The following is a 16,807-nucleotide window of genomic DNA, read 5'->3' on the forward strand; positions in this document are numbered from 1 at the left end:
CCAGAACACAGAGGAAGAACCCCACAAGGAAGCCCTTCTGGTAAGGGAGGGAGAGTGTGGGGTAAGCAAAATCTTTGTCAGGTGACTGGGGGAGGTGTGGGACACAGTGCTGGGCAACAGTGACAGTACCTGCACTTGGCTCACCAATTAAATTGCCCCAGAGTAAAACGGGGGGTTGAAACTGTGCCTAATTGACAGATTAGAATGGGTCAGACTGGGAGATAGTTAAAACACTAATTAACACATTAGCTTAGGGAGTAGAACAAGATGAAGGAAGGAAGTGGGCAAGGAGGGGGAGGGAGAAAGCACCAGAGCCCAGAGAGAGCTCCTCCCTCTCCTGTCCTAGGCCTAAGGGGATGAGGAATTGTATGTTATTGTAGATAAGGGGGGAGGGGGGGAACTATAAATACCACACGTGGGGTTTAAAAGCAGAGTCTAAGCAGTCTGTGTACACAGAGCAAGAGGGAAGCATGGGGGTACCCTGTGACAGAGAGAAAGTGGGGTCCTTTCTTCCGCCTATAACCTGTTACTGCCAGCGTAAGCCTTGTGATAGGATTTAAAGTATATTTAATCTCTTAGAAGGATATAGTTGTGGCGTGGCAGTTTTCTACTCTAAAGGCAACCACAGGGTTAGGCTCCTACTGTATGGTTTGTACCAGGAAGTATCGAAGTGAGAAAATAAAACCTGTTCAGTAGCAGCCCTTGGAGACGTGGGCCACAGAAAATCGGGTGTCCCATATGTTTCTCTGTGTGGATGTTAAGTGACACAGAACCCATTAACTGTTCACAGATCCGTGAAATAGCTGTAGCAGGCTCAGTGGTTGAGACTTTCAAAGCAGTCTGAGAAGTTTACACAGGTGTCTTCCACTGTAATTAAAGAAAGATGCAATCCCTTTAGACTGCTTTGAAAATCTCAACTAATGTATTCCCGATTAGGGATGTTATGCTTGAAAGAAGCACAGCTTTATAGTAAATACAATACATCTATGTTTATAACCCTGAAATAAGCATCAGTCCGTATTTTCCCTAGTCTCACCAGCACCTCAGTTCACATCAGTCCATTCCTTTTCTCTGTGGTCTGTGCAATCTGAAACGATGGGTGTCCCCATGACTTGTGTAAATGGAGAATGTTGATTGTTATTTGTAGCTGGGTTACAGCAGTAGATCTGAAACATCCTTTGTAAAATGGATTTACTGTTTTCTGACTCATACTTTTATCTCGAATGACACAGTAGAAGATTATGTAATGGAACAGCTACTATAGCAACCTTTAAAGGTGTATTTGGTAACCTATCCCTGCAGAGCCGTAAAACCAAGCTATAATGGATGGCTTCCTTTCCCCGTTTGTAGAAAATGCTGCAGTGTATTTAGTGCCCCAGCTAAGAGGAGACATGCTTAGAAAGCGTTAGTTGCATAAGTAAATATTTTCACTTCGGAGCTTAAGAATTCCTGTCCAAGATCAAAACATTAATCAGAGATTCCTAGCTGTTTGAATACTAATGGCAGATTAATAAGCTTTGAAATACAGGTCATGCTCAGTAGTTTTGACTTGAAAATCAACCTAATTTAACACTTCAGTAAAGCTAATATTGGGTTGGTAAATTAAGCCTGTTTTGTTTTACTCATTATAATTATAGTTTGTGTTCCTCATATTAAACAAGGGAGTTTTCTGTGGCAATCTATAGGGAATAATGTTTGCACACTTCTTAAGAGGAGAGAGGAGGATGTGGAGATAACACTGCTGACTCTTCTGTTCTGCATCTGAGCTCAGTCCAACTCCCTTTGAACTCAACAGAATCTTGTTGACTTCAGTGGAAGTTGGATCAGGTCCTAGTTGGGTTCTAAAGTCCTAGGCTTTTTGCTTATGTTATGCTTTGTGACAGCTTGAAGGTGCCCATAATGTAAAGTGTTTCACCTCAGGTTTCATGCATTTTCCCCCAATGTTATAGGTACAAGTGAGCTGCACCTAACATGTGCTGCATCCCAGGGAGCATTCCAGGACATAAAAAGGCAGCGTATTTTTAAAAGATAAAAATGGCTTGTTTATCACACAATATATTATTAGCCTGTGGAACACATTGCCACAAGCTACACAAGCAGAGGCCAATGTTTCAATAAATGGGTTGTTGCTTATAGGGATGAGAACATCCAGACTTACATTAGTAAGGATTAAAATAATCAGTGTTTGGAAGGGATATAAACCCTGATGTTGCAAGGCACAAACCAGTCACTAACTAAAGGGAGTTAGGAAGAATCTTACTCTGTAACTGTCTACTACAGGGTTTCTTGTACCTTCTTCTAAGTGTCTGATACTGGCCACGGTTAGAAACAGGATCCTGGCCTTGAGGGACCACTGTTTTGATCTTTCTGGGCAATTTTTATGCTCTTATACTACTTATTCAATATTTTTACAACACCTAAAAGTGTTCTAGGTATTTTATAGAACAAATAAGAACCAACTGCATTATTTTAGACATGATGCCAAACTCGGGCATCATAATCAATAGACCGGGAGTGGGCTGGGAAAGGATAGGGTTTACAGCAGTAAGCCTAACCACGTAACTAGCTTTTAAGCATGTATTATTTCTAGATGGCTCTTTAAGTATTTCTTCATTATAGAAATATTTCTTGCGAGCATCATGGAAGGAGTATATCTTGAGGGATGTGACAAAAGAGAAACTAAAGGGTGGATGGACTAGAGTTGGAGGGCATGTCATGGATACGAGGGGAGGGCTGGAATTCTGATTTTTGACATATGTTGCTCCCTGAGAACAACCTCATGTAACAATACAAGAGCAGCATAGCACCCTTGCATATATCACTCAAGTTCTCACTAGGCTACACTGTCTGCATAGTGGCAGTATATGGAAGGCAGTGTATGGAATTTAGCTTTGCTAACAATTCTGGAGTAAATTATGCCTCAGGAAATATTTTTTCTTCCAATCTGTATGTGGAAACAAGGGATGGTGGGTGGCTAACACTATTGCTCAGGTAGACTTCAGAGGGAGGGGGAAAAAAGTAGGAGTTTCAGAAAGAGGAGGATCTAGAGCAGTGGCTCTGAACCTTTCCAGACCATTGTACCCCCCTCCCTCTGCCACAGGGCAGTGCTATTTATCCCTATGGACACACACTAATTTCAGACTACTTGGAACCATCCAGTGGGGTTTAACCAATGCCCACTAGGCCAGAAAGCAAGCTGGGGCTGTGTCTACCAGGCCCCTTTGACACTTCCTCCCCACCATTACAGAAATAGTAGACAGTTTCTTGTCTTTCCCCTGCCTTTAAATCCCAGCCCAACCACAGAACTTGGCAAAACACCTTGCATTCCATGTATGGGCAGCTTCTTTTTACATGTTCCTGCTGCCCACTCTGGTAAAAGGTAAGTGTACAAGTACTTGTCGGAGCGTCTCTGGGCTCTTCTCTTCTTTTCTACACACTTCCAGGCAGTGGGTTCCCCACACTTCTTCCCTTGATCTGATCCCCTAAATGGCCAGCCTTCTTTCCTGGGGAAGCCTGCCTCCGCAAACGCCTCTGTCAGTTTAACTGCTTCATCTAAAGTACCTAGCTGATGCTGTCTGACCCAGACCTATATGGGGAGGCTCCAAAATCAGAGCATTCCTAATCTCCCCCACAGTTTGGGTGTCCAGTCTAGGATATCAGATGGCCAAATCTGTCAGTTTTGGGGTGAATGCCTGGGGCCACAGACCCCTCCCCCATATCCATCTCACAGCTTAGAACTTCTGTCAATACTTTTCAGCAGACAGGCTCACCCAATCCAAGATGGCTGCCTTCACCATCTTGTAGCCTGAGGCCTGCTCATCAGTTTAGAGTGGTGTAGACCACCTGGGCTTCCACAGTCAAACAGAGGGATAGCCACAGGGCCCCAGGTTCCCCTGTCTCAGCCTGCATCCATATCCACCCTTCCAGAGGTGCCCATTAATGCATTGGGGTCATCCATAGGGGTCATCTAACAGAGGTCAGTCCCTGTACGCCATTGCCATTTCCTGCCATGGGACTCACCACCCTTTGTCATAACTGCTGCTGCACAGTCATTTGCTCTTGGATGAAGTCATAGAGGCTCTTTTGCTGGTCTACCTGCCAGGCGAGCAACACTTGCCTCTCCAGGTGGTGTGACTAGTGGAAGTTTTGCAGGGTCTTCTGCATTCCCTTTTGCTGTTCCAGCAGCCATTGCGGGCTCTTCTCCATCATCTAGGCTGCCAAACCTTCACATCAGCCCCTCCCCTGGAGGCTCTGTCTGTCCAGGATCTTACCTTGATCTGTACAAGTCCACACATGTAAGAGGGTGTCCCCTCCGCTCCCGTCTTTCTCTGCACACTCAGGCTGCTTGGAGACTCTCTACTCATAAACACCACCCATGGTGTATTTCCAGTGTTCCTCCATCACCTTTACAAGTGCAATAATGTATAATTCCTCAGCCTACCAAGGCTAGAAAATGGAGGAGATCTCTCTTGGGCCTGCCCCCACACTCTAGCTCCCTCTGCCACTTCCTTCCTGTCTTGTTCTACTGCCTAGGGTTAAGTAGTGCTTTACCTCTCCCCAGCCCATTCTAATCTGTCAAACAGGCACAGCTTTGCCCCAGCCAACTTAGCCTGAGGTGATTTAATTGGCGATATAATGATCAGAGTGTGGACACAGCTGCTGTTGCCCCACATTCTGCCACACCCCCCAACGGCAATGTACAAACAAAAGAAGATAAGGTCTCTACCATCATAAACTGACCATCCAAATCAGACACATAATACAGGCAAAACAAGCAATACTCCACCTCAGGGACCATTCTGGAAGCCTGACAGATAGATAGCCTTTAGTGGGTTGTTGCTAAATGGCTTTGCAGGAGAAGTGGTTTTGTAAGGTGGGTTTCTCCTCTTTGCCTTTCCCTCTGTTTGAAATGGTAGCTATTTCTGTGTTCTGCTTTGTAGCTGTGGTCATTCACTTAGGCAGCTGGTTTCTGCCACAGAGCATTGGGTTTTCTGCTTGGGGATTGTGAAGAGGTCCTACTCCTACGTGCTGAAGCACAGAAGGGCCATGATGATGGACACTCAAAGTTCAGCGCTAGAAAGGCTCCCATGTAACACTTGCACACGTGCAGAGCTCACACTGTTCTATCCAACTCTAATGTACGTTTCTGTGCTCACCTCACTTTTTGGGGTGGCCCTTTACTCACTATTATATCTTTGTTCACCTGATCCCCTATAAAGCCACTACTATTTCACCGTGGGATGAGCAACTGGGTCTTACACATACACCTGCAGGGACTGCTTTAAGATCAGTCACAAAAGGGGACACTACAACACAATGTATACTGTACTGTTAACAAATGGTGTCTCTGTCCCTCACAATAACAAACTAATGGAAGAATACAGGTACATTTTTTAACACTTATTTTAAAAGCCTTATTTTAAAATTTCCCCTCATTTTCACGTCAGAAATAGTTCTGCAGAAAAGACATAGACCCAATTTAATTTCAGGGGATATTTACCATGATTTATTTTTTTAAATAGGTAGACAGAAATGAGTGTTTGCAACCTGGTTTCATATAGTTGAGAGCTATAAAAGACTCAGGGAATTTCTCCTCCTTTCATGCTAACAGATTAGTGATCAATTAGCAATGACTGCTGTTATCAAAACCAAAAAGAGTGTGAGGTCACCTATTGGTCTTATTATTATTTTAGTTGATACTTAATCTGTATTTGTCAGGTTTTTTTCCCTAAAAAGGAAAGAAAAACAGAGTCCCTGTCTACTGTAATTTCCCTCCTCTCCCTGCAGACTTGCATATACAACTCAACAATCACAACCTCAACCCATAGCTAGCACTCTGTATCATCAAAGTACTTTACAGGTGGTAACTAGTTAACCATCACCACACGGTGGGAGATAGAGCAGTATTATTCCCATTTTACAGATGGGGAAACCAAGACATAGCAAGGTGAGCTACTTGCCCATGATCACACAGTGAGTCAGTAAGAGACACAGGCTTAGAACTGTGTCATTTGCGGCTCCCAGTCCTGTGCTGAGTCTGTTATATAGTACTCCTCTCCCAGGGGCGGCTCTATGTTTTGTGCCGCCCCAAGCACGGCAGTCAGGCAGCCTTCGGCGGCATTTCTGCGGGAGGTCTGCCGGTCACGTGGATTTGGCGGCGGTTCTGCGGGTGATCTGCCGGTCCCGCGCCTTCGTCGTACCCGCTGCCGAATTGCCGCCGAAAATGCGGGACAGGCGGATCTCCCGCAGAAACGGGTGCTGCCTGACTGCTGCCCTCACAGCGACCAGCAGCCTTCCCCCTGCGGCTTGCTGCCCCAGGCACGCGCTTGCTGTGCTAGTGCCTGGAGCCGCCCCTGTCCTCTCCTTCTTTCAGTGCTGTTGCAGGGTAGTCAGGAAACCACTAGGCCGTGTCATTTTCAGACAAAAGCTTCAACCCAGGGCATTAAAGCAGCAGGAGGAGAAGGCTGGCAGGTGAGAATGCAGACTATGCCCTGGGAGGCATAGCTACCTCTTGGCTCTCGGTACTTCATCTATTGCAGGCATACTCATCAGACCAGTCTGAGCAGTGCTGGATTCTGTCTCGGCAGAGGGCCCTGGGAATGCAGGTGCAATACTCGAAAAACACCGGTGTGCAGCTCCACCACTGAGTCCCGCAAGGAGGGCAGTTAGCCACTAGGGTGAAAAAGAAAACACGGACCATTGGCTCTTCTGCTTTTCTTACATGTTACATTTTAGACTTTACATTGGCAGATCTGAAATCTCACCTAGTAGACATTGATATGCACAAGAAAGAAAAGCTTTCACTCAGCACCAGAGTATTTAACCTTAAGCAGCCACCTAATTTCTTAGAGGCAGTAGATACTGGTGGGTACACGGACCTGTCATGTAAAGGGGTCTCTCAGTCAGTACTATCTCCAGAAGTCAGGGACAGTTAGCTACCAGTAAGAGGAGCAGTCAGTTAACATTCATGACACACAAATGCCATTACTTGAATGTTACTATCTGTATATCTGAAACTAGCTATTCTAGATGCAGCTGCTGATATGCATCAGTTCAGGTCTACATGTTGTGGCTGAGATTTTTGAAACAGTCTAGGTGATTTAGACGCACAATTCCATTAATTTCAGTGGAAGATGTGTCTACTTTTCCTAGACTGCTTTGAAAATCCCAACCTTTAGCTTCAATTTTCAAATATGAACTTTTTTAGGTGTGTTAAATTCCAACTGGAACTTAGTAAGCTGCAGTAAACATCCATAAGAATCAGCCATTAGTTTTGAATTTTCACTGCTGGCTACAGTCATTCTTTGAGATAAAATCAATCCGAAGTCAGCGTACACCAGAGAACGAATGGCTCAGGGGATTGGCAATGGGCTATGAAGCCTTTCACCTCTAGGTTGTTAGTCTGAATATGGCCCAAGTTGTTAGTGATCAAGAGTTATTAGCATCAGATGTCTGCTTAGTAGCATAAGTGAAATTAAATTGGTGGTGACAATCCAATGACCATTGAACAGATGTCTACATAACAAAACCCCCATATCTGGCATGCTTGTTGACAGTCTCAGCGGACAGACCAAGGACTGAGCAGGTCATAGAGCCTGAATGAAGGGCAAGGTTGAAGTTGCTTTGTGGGATGACGTTAGGAAGTCTGCACTGTTGTTACTCACGTTCTATCTATCTCAGGGGTTCTTAAACTGGGGGTCGGGACCCTTCAGGGGATCGTGAGGTTATTACAAGGGGGGTTGCAAGCTGTCAGCCTCCACCCCAAACCCCGCTTTGCCTTCAGCATGTATAATGGTGTTAAATATAGTAAAAAAGTGTTTTTAATGTATAAGGGGGGGGGGAGTCACAGTCAGAGGCTTGCTGTTGAAAGGTGTCACCAGTACAGAAGTTTGAGAACTACTGATCTATCTTGTGGGTAAAAGGAGGATGTCAGTCTCTTTGGTTGTCAGTCCACCATCTTTTACAAACACCAAGCCCTTTAACTATTGTTTACATCAGTGAAAAAAAGTGGCTGACTTACAGGTCCCCTTTTCATCAGAACAGTCTCCACAGTCATTCGCACCATTACACTTCTGATCAGCATAGATCCAGTACACAGGGTTGCTGCAGCGGAAGATCAAGTATCCTGGAAGGTTACTGGGCAAATCATCTACAAGATGAGACACCTGGAGATAGTGAAATGTTCTAACTTCACTCAACAACAGTTGGACATCAATATAATGGCTGAGAAACCGATTATTAGCTATTAATATGACTTTACACTTCTATGTTCTCCTTCCAAGCAAGGATCTCAAAGCACTTGAAAAATATTAAACTACATGGCCCCCCTGGTAGATGGAGGGAAATGTGCTTATTCCCCATTTAAAGATGGGGAAACGGAGGTACTGAGCGTTTAAGTGACTTGCCCAAAGTGTCATGGGAAGTCTGCAGCAGAGCCAGGTGTACAGCCCAGATCGTCTGGATCCCTGTCCGCTTCTTTAACAAGACCATCTGTTCTATAGCTGACTGAACCATAAATCAAAACCTGATCTTCCACATGCTAACACGATGCTCTGTCAGTAGGGCCATTTAAGCATATTGTGAATAACTTCATCAAAGGAGGAGGGAGGCCTCATGGTTAAAGCTCACAAGTGCAAATCAAGGGACCTCGATTCTTTTGTTTCTGATTCTCCGCAGACTCCTGGTGCAGCCTTGAACAAACTGGTCATTCAGCAGCTGGGTTATGAAGTGTTCTGTTCAGTTATTCTGTGCCAAAGTAAGCTCTGAGTAAGGAGGAACGTGAGGAAACCAGGGATTGTGAGGAACATGCACAGGAGGACTGGAGAAACCATCACAGGGAGAAGATGTAAAAAAAAAAGAAAAAGCTTACTACATAATTTCTCCTGCTCATCCTCTCCATTAGCACACTCTCTGATGCTGTTGCAGATCTGACTGGCTGGAAGGCAAGTCACTCTGTCATCACACAAAAAGCCAGTCTGGTTACCTGAAGTCACACACAAACGGTTCACTGAAAAGAAATCAGGAGATAAATGAGCTCAGATACTGATTTATCTAACTAAAGTGATCAGCTTTTTCAGGGACAGTCTGATATTTGGGGCTTTGTCTTATATAGATGCCTAATACCTCCCACCCCATCTTGATTTGTCACAGTTGCTCTCTGGTCACCAGATCTAACAGACATTTCCACGGTCACCAAGAGCACAAGGACAAGACCAAAAAGATGTTTTTAACCAGAAGAAAAACATTCAGAATTTCAGGAATTCAGCTACCACCCTGGAACTGACCAACGGTCCATTTCTACATGGATCCTACCTGCTAACATGCTCTACTACACTAGAGTCTTAAGTGTATTAAAATGTGATTACGCCACCCACACTAAGTACTAGAGAGTCACAAGAATCCTATTAAAGCTCCAAGGACAAGTGTATGTTCAAAGTAGCGCTTGTCACCAAGAGTTTGGAATGGAGCAAATTCATCTCTCTCCTTCTCTTCCTCTCCCCTGTCTCCAGGTTTCAAGTGGCACCTTCTATGTCTAACTTATTGAAAAAAATGGCAGCACTTTGGCTGGAGATTAACTAACTAGTTTAGACAGAAAAAAATAACAGACTGACCAGGAGTGGGTGGCGGGAGTCCAAAGGTGACGGCAAAACCAATGACAGCACCTATGACGCCGAGTGCAAGCAGTGCAATAATGGAGATACAGAGGCATCTTCGAGTACAACTTAAACATGCACTGCATTCCTGGCAGCGATCTGTGACAATAAAAGGGAACTAAATGTCACAGGATTCACAAGTGACGAGCGGGGGTTAAAGTGAGTTGGACATTGTAAACTGCAGTTTAAGCAAACAGACTGCAAAATTCTCACATTCATTCATTCATTCATTCATTCATTCATTCTTCAGAGTTATTCCCAAAGTTTTTGAGCAAAGAAGAACTGGAAATATTTGAAATTCAAAACATGTGCTGTGTTGGTTAGTCTCATGGATCACATGGTATCATTTTTGTTACATGATTGGCTGTCTTATGGCACTGAGCAACAAAAGTGCACATACGGGCAAGTATAATTTAAAATTGAGAATTCACATTGTTATTGGTTACTACACCTCTACCCCAATATAACGCTGTCCTTGGGAGCCAAAAAATCTTACCACGTTATAGGTGAAACTGCGTTATATCGAACTTGCTTTGATCCGCCAGAGTGTGCAGCCCCGCCCCCCCCCCTGAATTTGTGTTATATTGGGTCACGTTATATTGTGGTAGAGGTGTATTTAGAACAGGTGGGCAAACTATTTGGCCTGAAGGCCGCATCGGGTTTTGTAAATTGTATGGAGGGCCAGTTAGGGGAAGGGGTCATGTGCTGGCCCTATCTGCCCCCCCGGGGACTCTTGCCCCATCTAACCCCCCCTGTTCCCTAATGGCACCCCCTGGGACCCCTGCCCCATCCACATACCCCCGCTTCCAGTCCCCTGCCCCTGACTGCTCCCTGCCAGCCCATCCAAAGCCCCCTCCTTCCTGACTGCTCCCTGGGACCCCTGCCCCCATTCAACCCCATTTCCCCCCCCCCCGACTACCATCCACACCTCTGACCACTGACCACCACCCTGAACTCCCCTGCCCTCTATCCAACCCTCCCACTCTCTGCACCCTTACCGTGCTGCCTGGAGCACCGGTGGCTGGTGGCGCTACAGCCGCACCGCCTGGCTGGAGCTGGGCCACACCGTCGCTGCCGCCACCACGCAGCACAGAGACTGGGTCAGGCCAGGCTCTGCAGCGGCGCCGCCCAGAGCATTGCGCCGGCAGTGGGGTGAGCAAGCTGAGGCTGCAGAGGAGGGGGGACAGCAGAGGAGGGGCCGGGGCCTTGCCTCCTGGGCCAGGAGCTAGGGGGCCAGGCAGGATGGTCTCATGAGCCAGATATGGCCTGCGGGCTGTAGTTTGCCCACCCCTGATTTAGAATGTCCTTTCCGTGAACATCTGATCTTAACATTTAGTTTCATAACTACTCATTATTATTTATTATTTGTATAGCAGGGTTGCCTAGAAACCCTCGTCACGGACCAGGACCTCATTGTGGTATGTGCTGCACAGACACAGAACAAAAAGATGCTCCATGCGCCAAAGAGCTGACTTGTGCTAACTAAGCTTGTTCACTAGAATATTTGCAGCAAAACGAACACAAAAGGAGTCAAACTCAGTCAGAGCAAATTTAGGTTTAAAAATTAAAATGAACATTCACGAAAGTCTTTTTACACCTCAGCTCTGCTTCTAACATCTCAAAAATCTCTGAGCATAATCTGTTAAGGATTTAGTCTGTGTGGTCTCTCTCTGTCAGCACACTGCTTAGTAATGCTGTCAGTGCCAGCAGACCAGTGACACAGTAAATTGAAACAGAGGTGATAATGTGCAAGAGCTGAATGAAAGGTTAAATTCAAAACTATACCAAACATATTCAAGTGTAATGTGAAATGAGAAGAACTTTGCTCTTTCCTCCAGGAAGCTCAAAGCCCTTTACAAAGGTGATGGACCCTACTATAATAAAACCTAAAGTAAAGCAAGCTATTGTCATTTTACAGATGAGGGTACCTAAGGCACAGGAGAGTTCAATAACAGAGAAAGTCAGAGGTAGGGTTAGGAACAGATCCCCAGGAGAAATCCTGGCCCATTAAATGAGTGGCAAAACTCTCATCAACGTCAATGAATTCTTTGCATCAGTCTTCACTGAAGAGGGTGTGAGGGAAATCCCCACACATGAGATGTACTTTTTAGATGACAAATCTGAGGAGTTGTCCCAGATTGAGATGTCAACAGAGACAGATTTGGAACAAACTGCTAAATTAAATAGTAATAAGCAGCGCCCTACCAAATTCACGGCCATGAAAAACACGTCACGGACCATGAAATCTGGTCTTGTGTGTACCTTTACCCTTTACCATACAGATTTCACAGGGAGACCAGCATTTCTCAAATTGGGGGTCCTGACGCAAAAGGGAGTTGCAGAGAGGGGGGTCACAAGGTTATTTTAGGGGGATCACAGTATTGCTACCTTTACTTCTGTGCTGCTGCCTTCAGAACTGAGTGGTTGGAGAGCGGCAGCTGTTGGCTGGGTGCTCAGATCTGAAGGCAGCGCCCCACCAGCAGCAGCGCAGAATTAATGGTGGCAATACCATACCCTGCCATCCTTACTTGTGCACTGCTGCTGGCGGCAGCTCCGCCTTCAGAGCTGGGCTCCCAGCCAGCAGCTGCTGCTCTCCAGCTGCCCAGCTCTGAAGGCAGAACTGTCACCAGCAGCAGCGCAGAAGTAAGGGTAGCAGTACCGCAACCCCTCTACAAATAAACTTGTGACACCCCCCCCATTCCTTTTTGGGTCAGGACACCTACCATTACAACACTGTGCAATTTCAGATTTAAATAGCTAAAATCATGAAATTCATGATGTTTAAAATCCTATCACCATGAAATTGTCCAAAATGGACTGTGAATTTGGTAGGGTCCTAGTAATAAGTCACCAGGACCAGATGGTTTTCACCCAAGAGTTCTGTAGGAACTCAAATATGAAATCGCAGAACCACTAAGTGTGGTAGATAACCCAATGCTTAAAATCAGCCTCTGTACCAGATAACTGGAGGACAGCTAATATAATGCTGACTTTTAAAAAAGGCCCCCAGAAGCGATCCTGGTAATTACAGGTCAGTAAGCCTCACAAATTGGTTGAAACGATAGTAAAGAACAGAATTATCAGACACATCGATGAATACAAAATGTTGGGGAAGAGTCAAAATGGCTTCTGTAAAGGGAAATCATGCCTCACCAATCAATGGACAGAGGTAAATAGCAGAGTGCCCCAAGGATCTGCACAGGGACCACTGCTGCTCAACATATTCATAAATTATCTGGACAAAGGGGAAATAGTGAAGTTTGCAGGCAATACAAAATTACTCAAAACAGTTAAGTCCAAAGCTGATCACGAAGAGTTACAAAGGGCTCTCGCTAAACTAGGTGCCTGGGCAGCAAAATGTCAGATGAAGTTCAATGTTGATAAATGCAAAGTAATGTACATTGGAAACCATAATCCCAACCATACATAAAAAAGATGGGGTCTAAATTAGCTGCCACTCAAGAAAAAGATCTTGGAGTCATCATAGAAGTTCTCTGAAAACATCTGTTCAATGTGCAGCAGCCACCAAAAAAATCTAACAGAGTATTAGGAGCCATTAAGGAAAGGGATAGATAATAAAATAGAAAAGATTATAATGCCACTATCTAAATCCATGGTACCCCCACATCACAAATACTGTGTGCAGTTCTGGTTGCCCCATCTCAACAAGATATGTTAGAATTGGGAAAGATTCAGAGAAGCAAAAAAATGATTAGGGGTATGGAACAACTTCCATATGAGGACAGATTAAAAAACTGGGACTGTTCAGTTTAGAAAAGAGACAACTAAAGGGGAATATGAAAAAGGTCTATAAAGTTATGAATGGCTTGGAGAAAAAGTATTATTTACCTCTTCACATAACATAAGAACTAGGGGTCACCCGATGAAATTAATAGGCAGCTGGTTTAAACAAAACAACACATAGTCAACCTGTGGAATTCATTGCCAGGCGATGTTGTGAAGGCCAAAAGTATACCGGGTTCAAAAAAGAATTAGATACATTCCTGGAAGATAGGTCCTTCAATGGTTATTAGTCAAGATAGTCAGGGATGCAACTCCCTGCTCTGAGTGTCCCTAAACCTGTGACTGAAAGAAACTGGGACTGGAGAACAGGGGATGGATCACTGAATAATCCCTCTTCAGTTCATTCCCTCTAAGCATCTGGCACAAGTCATTGCTGGAAGACAGGATACTGGGCTAGATGGACCATTCGTCTGACCCAGTAAAGCTATTTTTATGTCCTAATGGAGCAGGATGTCCCCTTAGCACATCAAGATTCCTACTGTCACTACTAGCACGTTACATTCTGCTATACGGACACAGCCAATACTAATGAGAAATTGTTCCAGAATAGACCCTCAGAATGACTATTTACATTTCCAGAGAAAAGAATTAGAGAGTTGGAGTTGTAATAGGCCATTTAAAAGAAAAAACAAAGCAAAACCTAGGAAATCAAATGCTAAAACTGCATTTTTACAACTTTAAGGTTACACAGTTAAGTGCCCAAAAGTCAGGAAATGTGAAAGTTAAAGCTGAACACAAACCCTTAACTCTTCCCTTACACTTCCGTATTATGTCTACAAATTCAGCATCACACTTCCATAGAATCACGTTTCTAAAGTAATCGGGGGGAAAAACCCCCAATTTTAGTATGTTGTTTGAGAAATAGTATGTAGTCACATAATTAGACTATCATAATGCATCAGTCCAAAGGAGTACAATTAAGTTGTATGTTCCGCCTTATTTTTTTTCCTGACCTTGAGTGTTTATCTGCAAAATCATACTGTTGCATTAACATAGTGTTTGATTTCATTAGCAAGTGCCAGCTGTGCTCAGGGGTGGATGAACATGAATGAAAGAATGGTCTTTGCCCCACTGCTGCTGAGATTTTGGCCCCATTTGAAACACACACAATTCACCTTTGTATAGAGAGTGCACAGGGAACCGTTCATCTCCAAAGGCAAACATTTCAGAAACTCATGAGCATGTGAAAATAGAATGTGTGTTTGTGACAGGAAAGTGTTTACAAACATTAAGTATAACGATTGCAACCAATGCTACCCCTGTGAGAAAGATAGCAGTAACGTGCCATTGCTTCCTGACTTGCAAATATTTCCTACTGAATTTTATTATTTTCGCATTTTTGTTTTTAAATGGACAATAAACAACAATGGCTGAAGTTGGCAATGCAGATGTGACCCAGATGAGTATAGGACTTTTTTTGAACCCCTTAAGAACTTGCAGGGCGTTTAGACATTCTTCATGAGTCTCTTCCTTCACAAAAAGATTCCGTTGCTACAAGATGTTGCATGCAGTACTATGTACCAAAAAGCATGCCATTTCCCTACCAGCAAAAGGCAGCTTATACCCATCAGTTTTATATTCTAGACAGTTTTCCTATCATTAGTAAAAGAAAAGCCACTCAAGAAACTGTAAAACATTACTTGTATTTTATACTATGTAGATAAGAATGTATCTATTGATTTCCACTTTCTTTACCAAGCCACTCAATTATACTTTATTAATTACCTCTTTCTTCAGAGGACTTTGTTGAGTCAAATGAGATTCCACCAAAACTTCTCTATAAATAACAGAAATAAAATACATAGCTTAAAGAAGTAATGTTTACAGGTAATTTCAAATAACGTTAGTTACATTTTTCTGGTGCTTGTGTCATTGTATATGGAAATACATTTTATACATCTCATTACCTTTATATAAAAAGAAAGATCATTTCATCTTAAAATGTGGAAGATATTTCATTAACAAAATGGTTGCTAGATCGTCCTTCCATCTCATTCACTCATTTGTAAAGCAAAAGCTAATACAATTTCAGCATTTAAGATAAATATTTTTCTTTTGGTGGAATTACTTTTATGTATAAACAACTAGATATTGTACAGCAACCAGCAGGAAAGTGGCCAGACAAATTGAATGCATATCAGCATTCTTTAAAAAGTCATTACATTTTTCAAAGGGGATAAAATTACCTGAGGATGAGTTCTGTTCATATTTAGGTATAGCCACAATGTTTTACTTAAATGGAGTTGAAAAAGCCTTGGAATTTTTTTCCAGTACAGGGTTCAGCCATGCCATTTGCAGGCAGATCGTCTCTTTCAGATGGTTCTGTTTTAATGAGTCTACACCATGAAGGGCACTGCTGCTGTGTTACCTGGTTACTAAGAGAAACAGAGGTAGACAGGAAAGAGTCATTCTAATCTATAGTCATACACATATGATACAGGTCCTGATGGATGGCAGGAGAGGCAGCATCAGCCTTTTCTCTGGCTCTGGGCGGAAGTGAGAGAGAGTTGGGTGGTCATAGCCTGGTCCCTAGTGGACACATTAGCAAACACCACACAGCTCACTCAGCACAACTAAAGCTGCACTTGAAGCTGGGCTGGCAGGGCGGGAGGCGCTTTGGCAGAGCTGCAGGAAAGGCGGCGGTCGGTCTGTCTGTCTGCAATAGCATTAGCCAGCCCCAGCCAGAATGCTGAGTGTCACTGTGTTAACAAACAGCCTAGAAGTTACTGTGGCTGCAACCGCACTAGGTAACTGCCACAGGGCGTTGGTGTAGGATTTCTGGGAGTGCTTGTCACCGGCCTGACTCTGCTCCCGTTGAAGTGCGTGTAACGCTCCCAATGCCTGCCGTGGGAGCAGAGAGGCCCAGGGGCACTTTGGAAAAGCCCATCCTTCTACCCTTGCCCGTCTGAGTCCATTTTTCATCTTTCTGCCTTCAGTGTCAGGGAAAGACGCTCCCTTTGGTTGGTGGGAAAGTTCTAGAAAGGAAATAGATGGCAGCGCCATGATACGCAGCCCCAAGCTGAAAGGGAGGTTAAAGCAACCAAGGACAAATGTGTGTGTGTGTGTGGCAGGTAGGAAAGGGATAGATCCTCTCCCCAGAACAAAGACACAATTAAGGACCCTCCTCCCTCATGGGATCCCAGAGCCCAGGCTCCCGCCCTAGCCCAAATATCTACAGTGCAATTTTGTAGCCCTGCGAGCCTGAGTCAGCTGACCCGGGCCAGCCTGGGGTGTTTTATGGCAGCGTACGTAGCCTTAGGATCTGAATTTTCAAAGGTGCTCAGCACTTCTGAGACTCCAACTCTTAGCAGGCCTGATTTCCCTCGTTTACATTGGCATAAAGTCGGAGG

At 44.3% G+C, this 16,807-nt stretch overlaps 1 protein-coding gene across 1 annotated transcript; it reads right to left on the bottom strand.

The window, feature by feature from the left end:
• Positions 1-5,553: 5,553 nt before the first annotated feature.
• On the bottom strand, positions 5,554-16,460 carry LDLRAD1 (low density lipoprotein receptor class A domain containing 1). The gene is made up of 6 exons (XM_045027024.1): positions 16,185-16,460; positions 15,183-15,234; positions 9,612-9,752; positions 8,870-9,007; positions 8,021-8,149; positions 5,554-6,672 (listed from the first exon to the last, which is right to left on the bottom strand). Exons 1-6 carry the CDS (start codon positions 16,458-16,460, stop codon positions 6,527-6,529), a joined length of 882 nt encoding a protein of 293 aa, XP_044882959.1. The 3' UTR covers positions 5,554-6,526.
• Positions 16,461-16,807: the final 347 nt, after the last annotated feature.

The sequence above is a fragment of the Mauremys mutica genome, chromosome 8 (genome assembly GCF_020497125.1).
Source record: "Mauremys mutica isolate MM-2020 ecotype Southern chromosome 8, ASM2049712v1, whole genome shotgun sequence".
Classification (NCBI taxonomy): Eukaryota; Metazoa; Chordata; order Testudines; family Geoemydidae; genus Mauremys; species Mauremys mutica.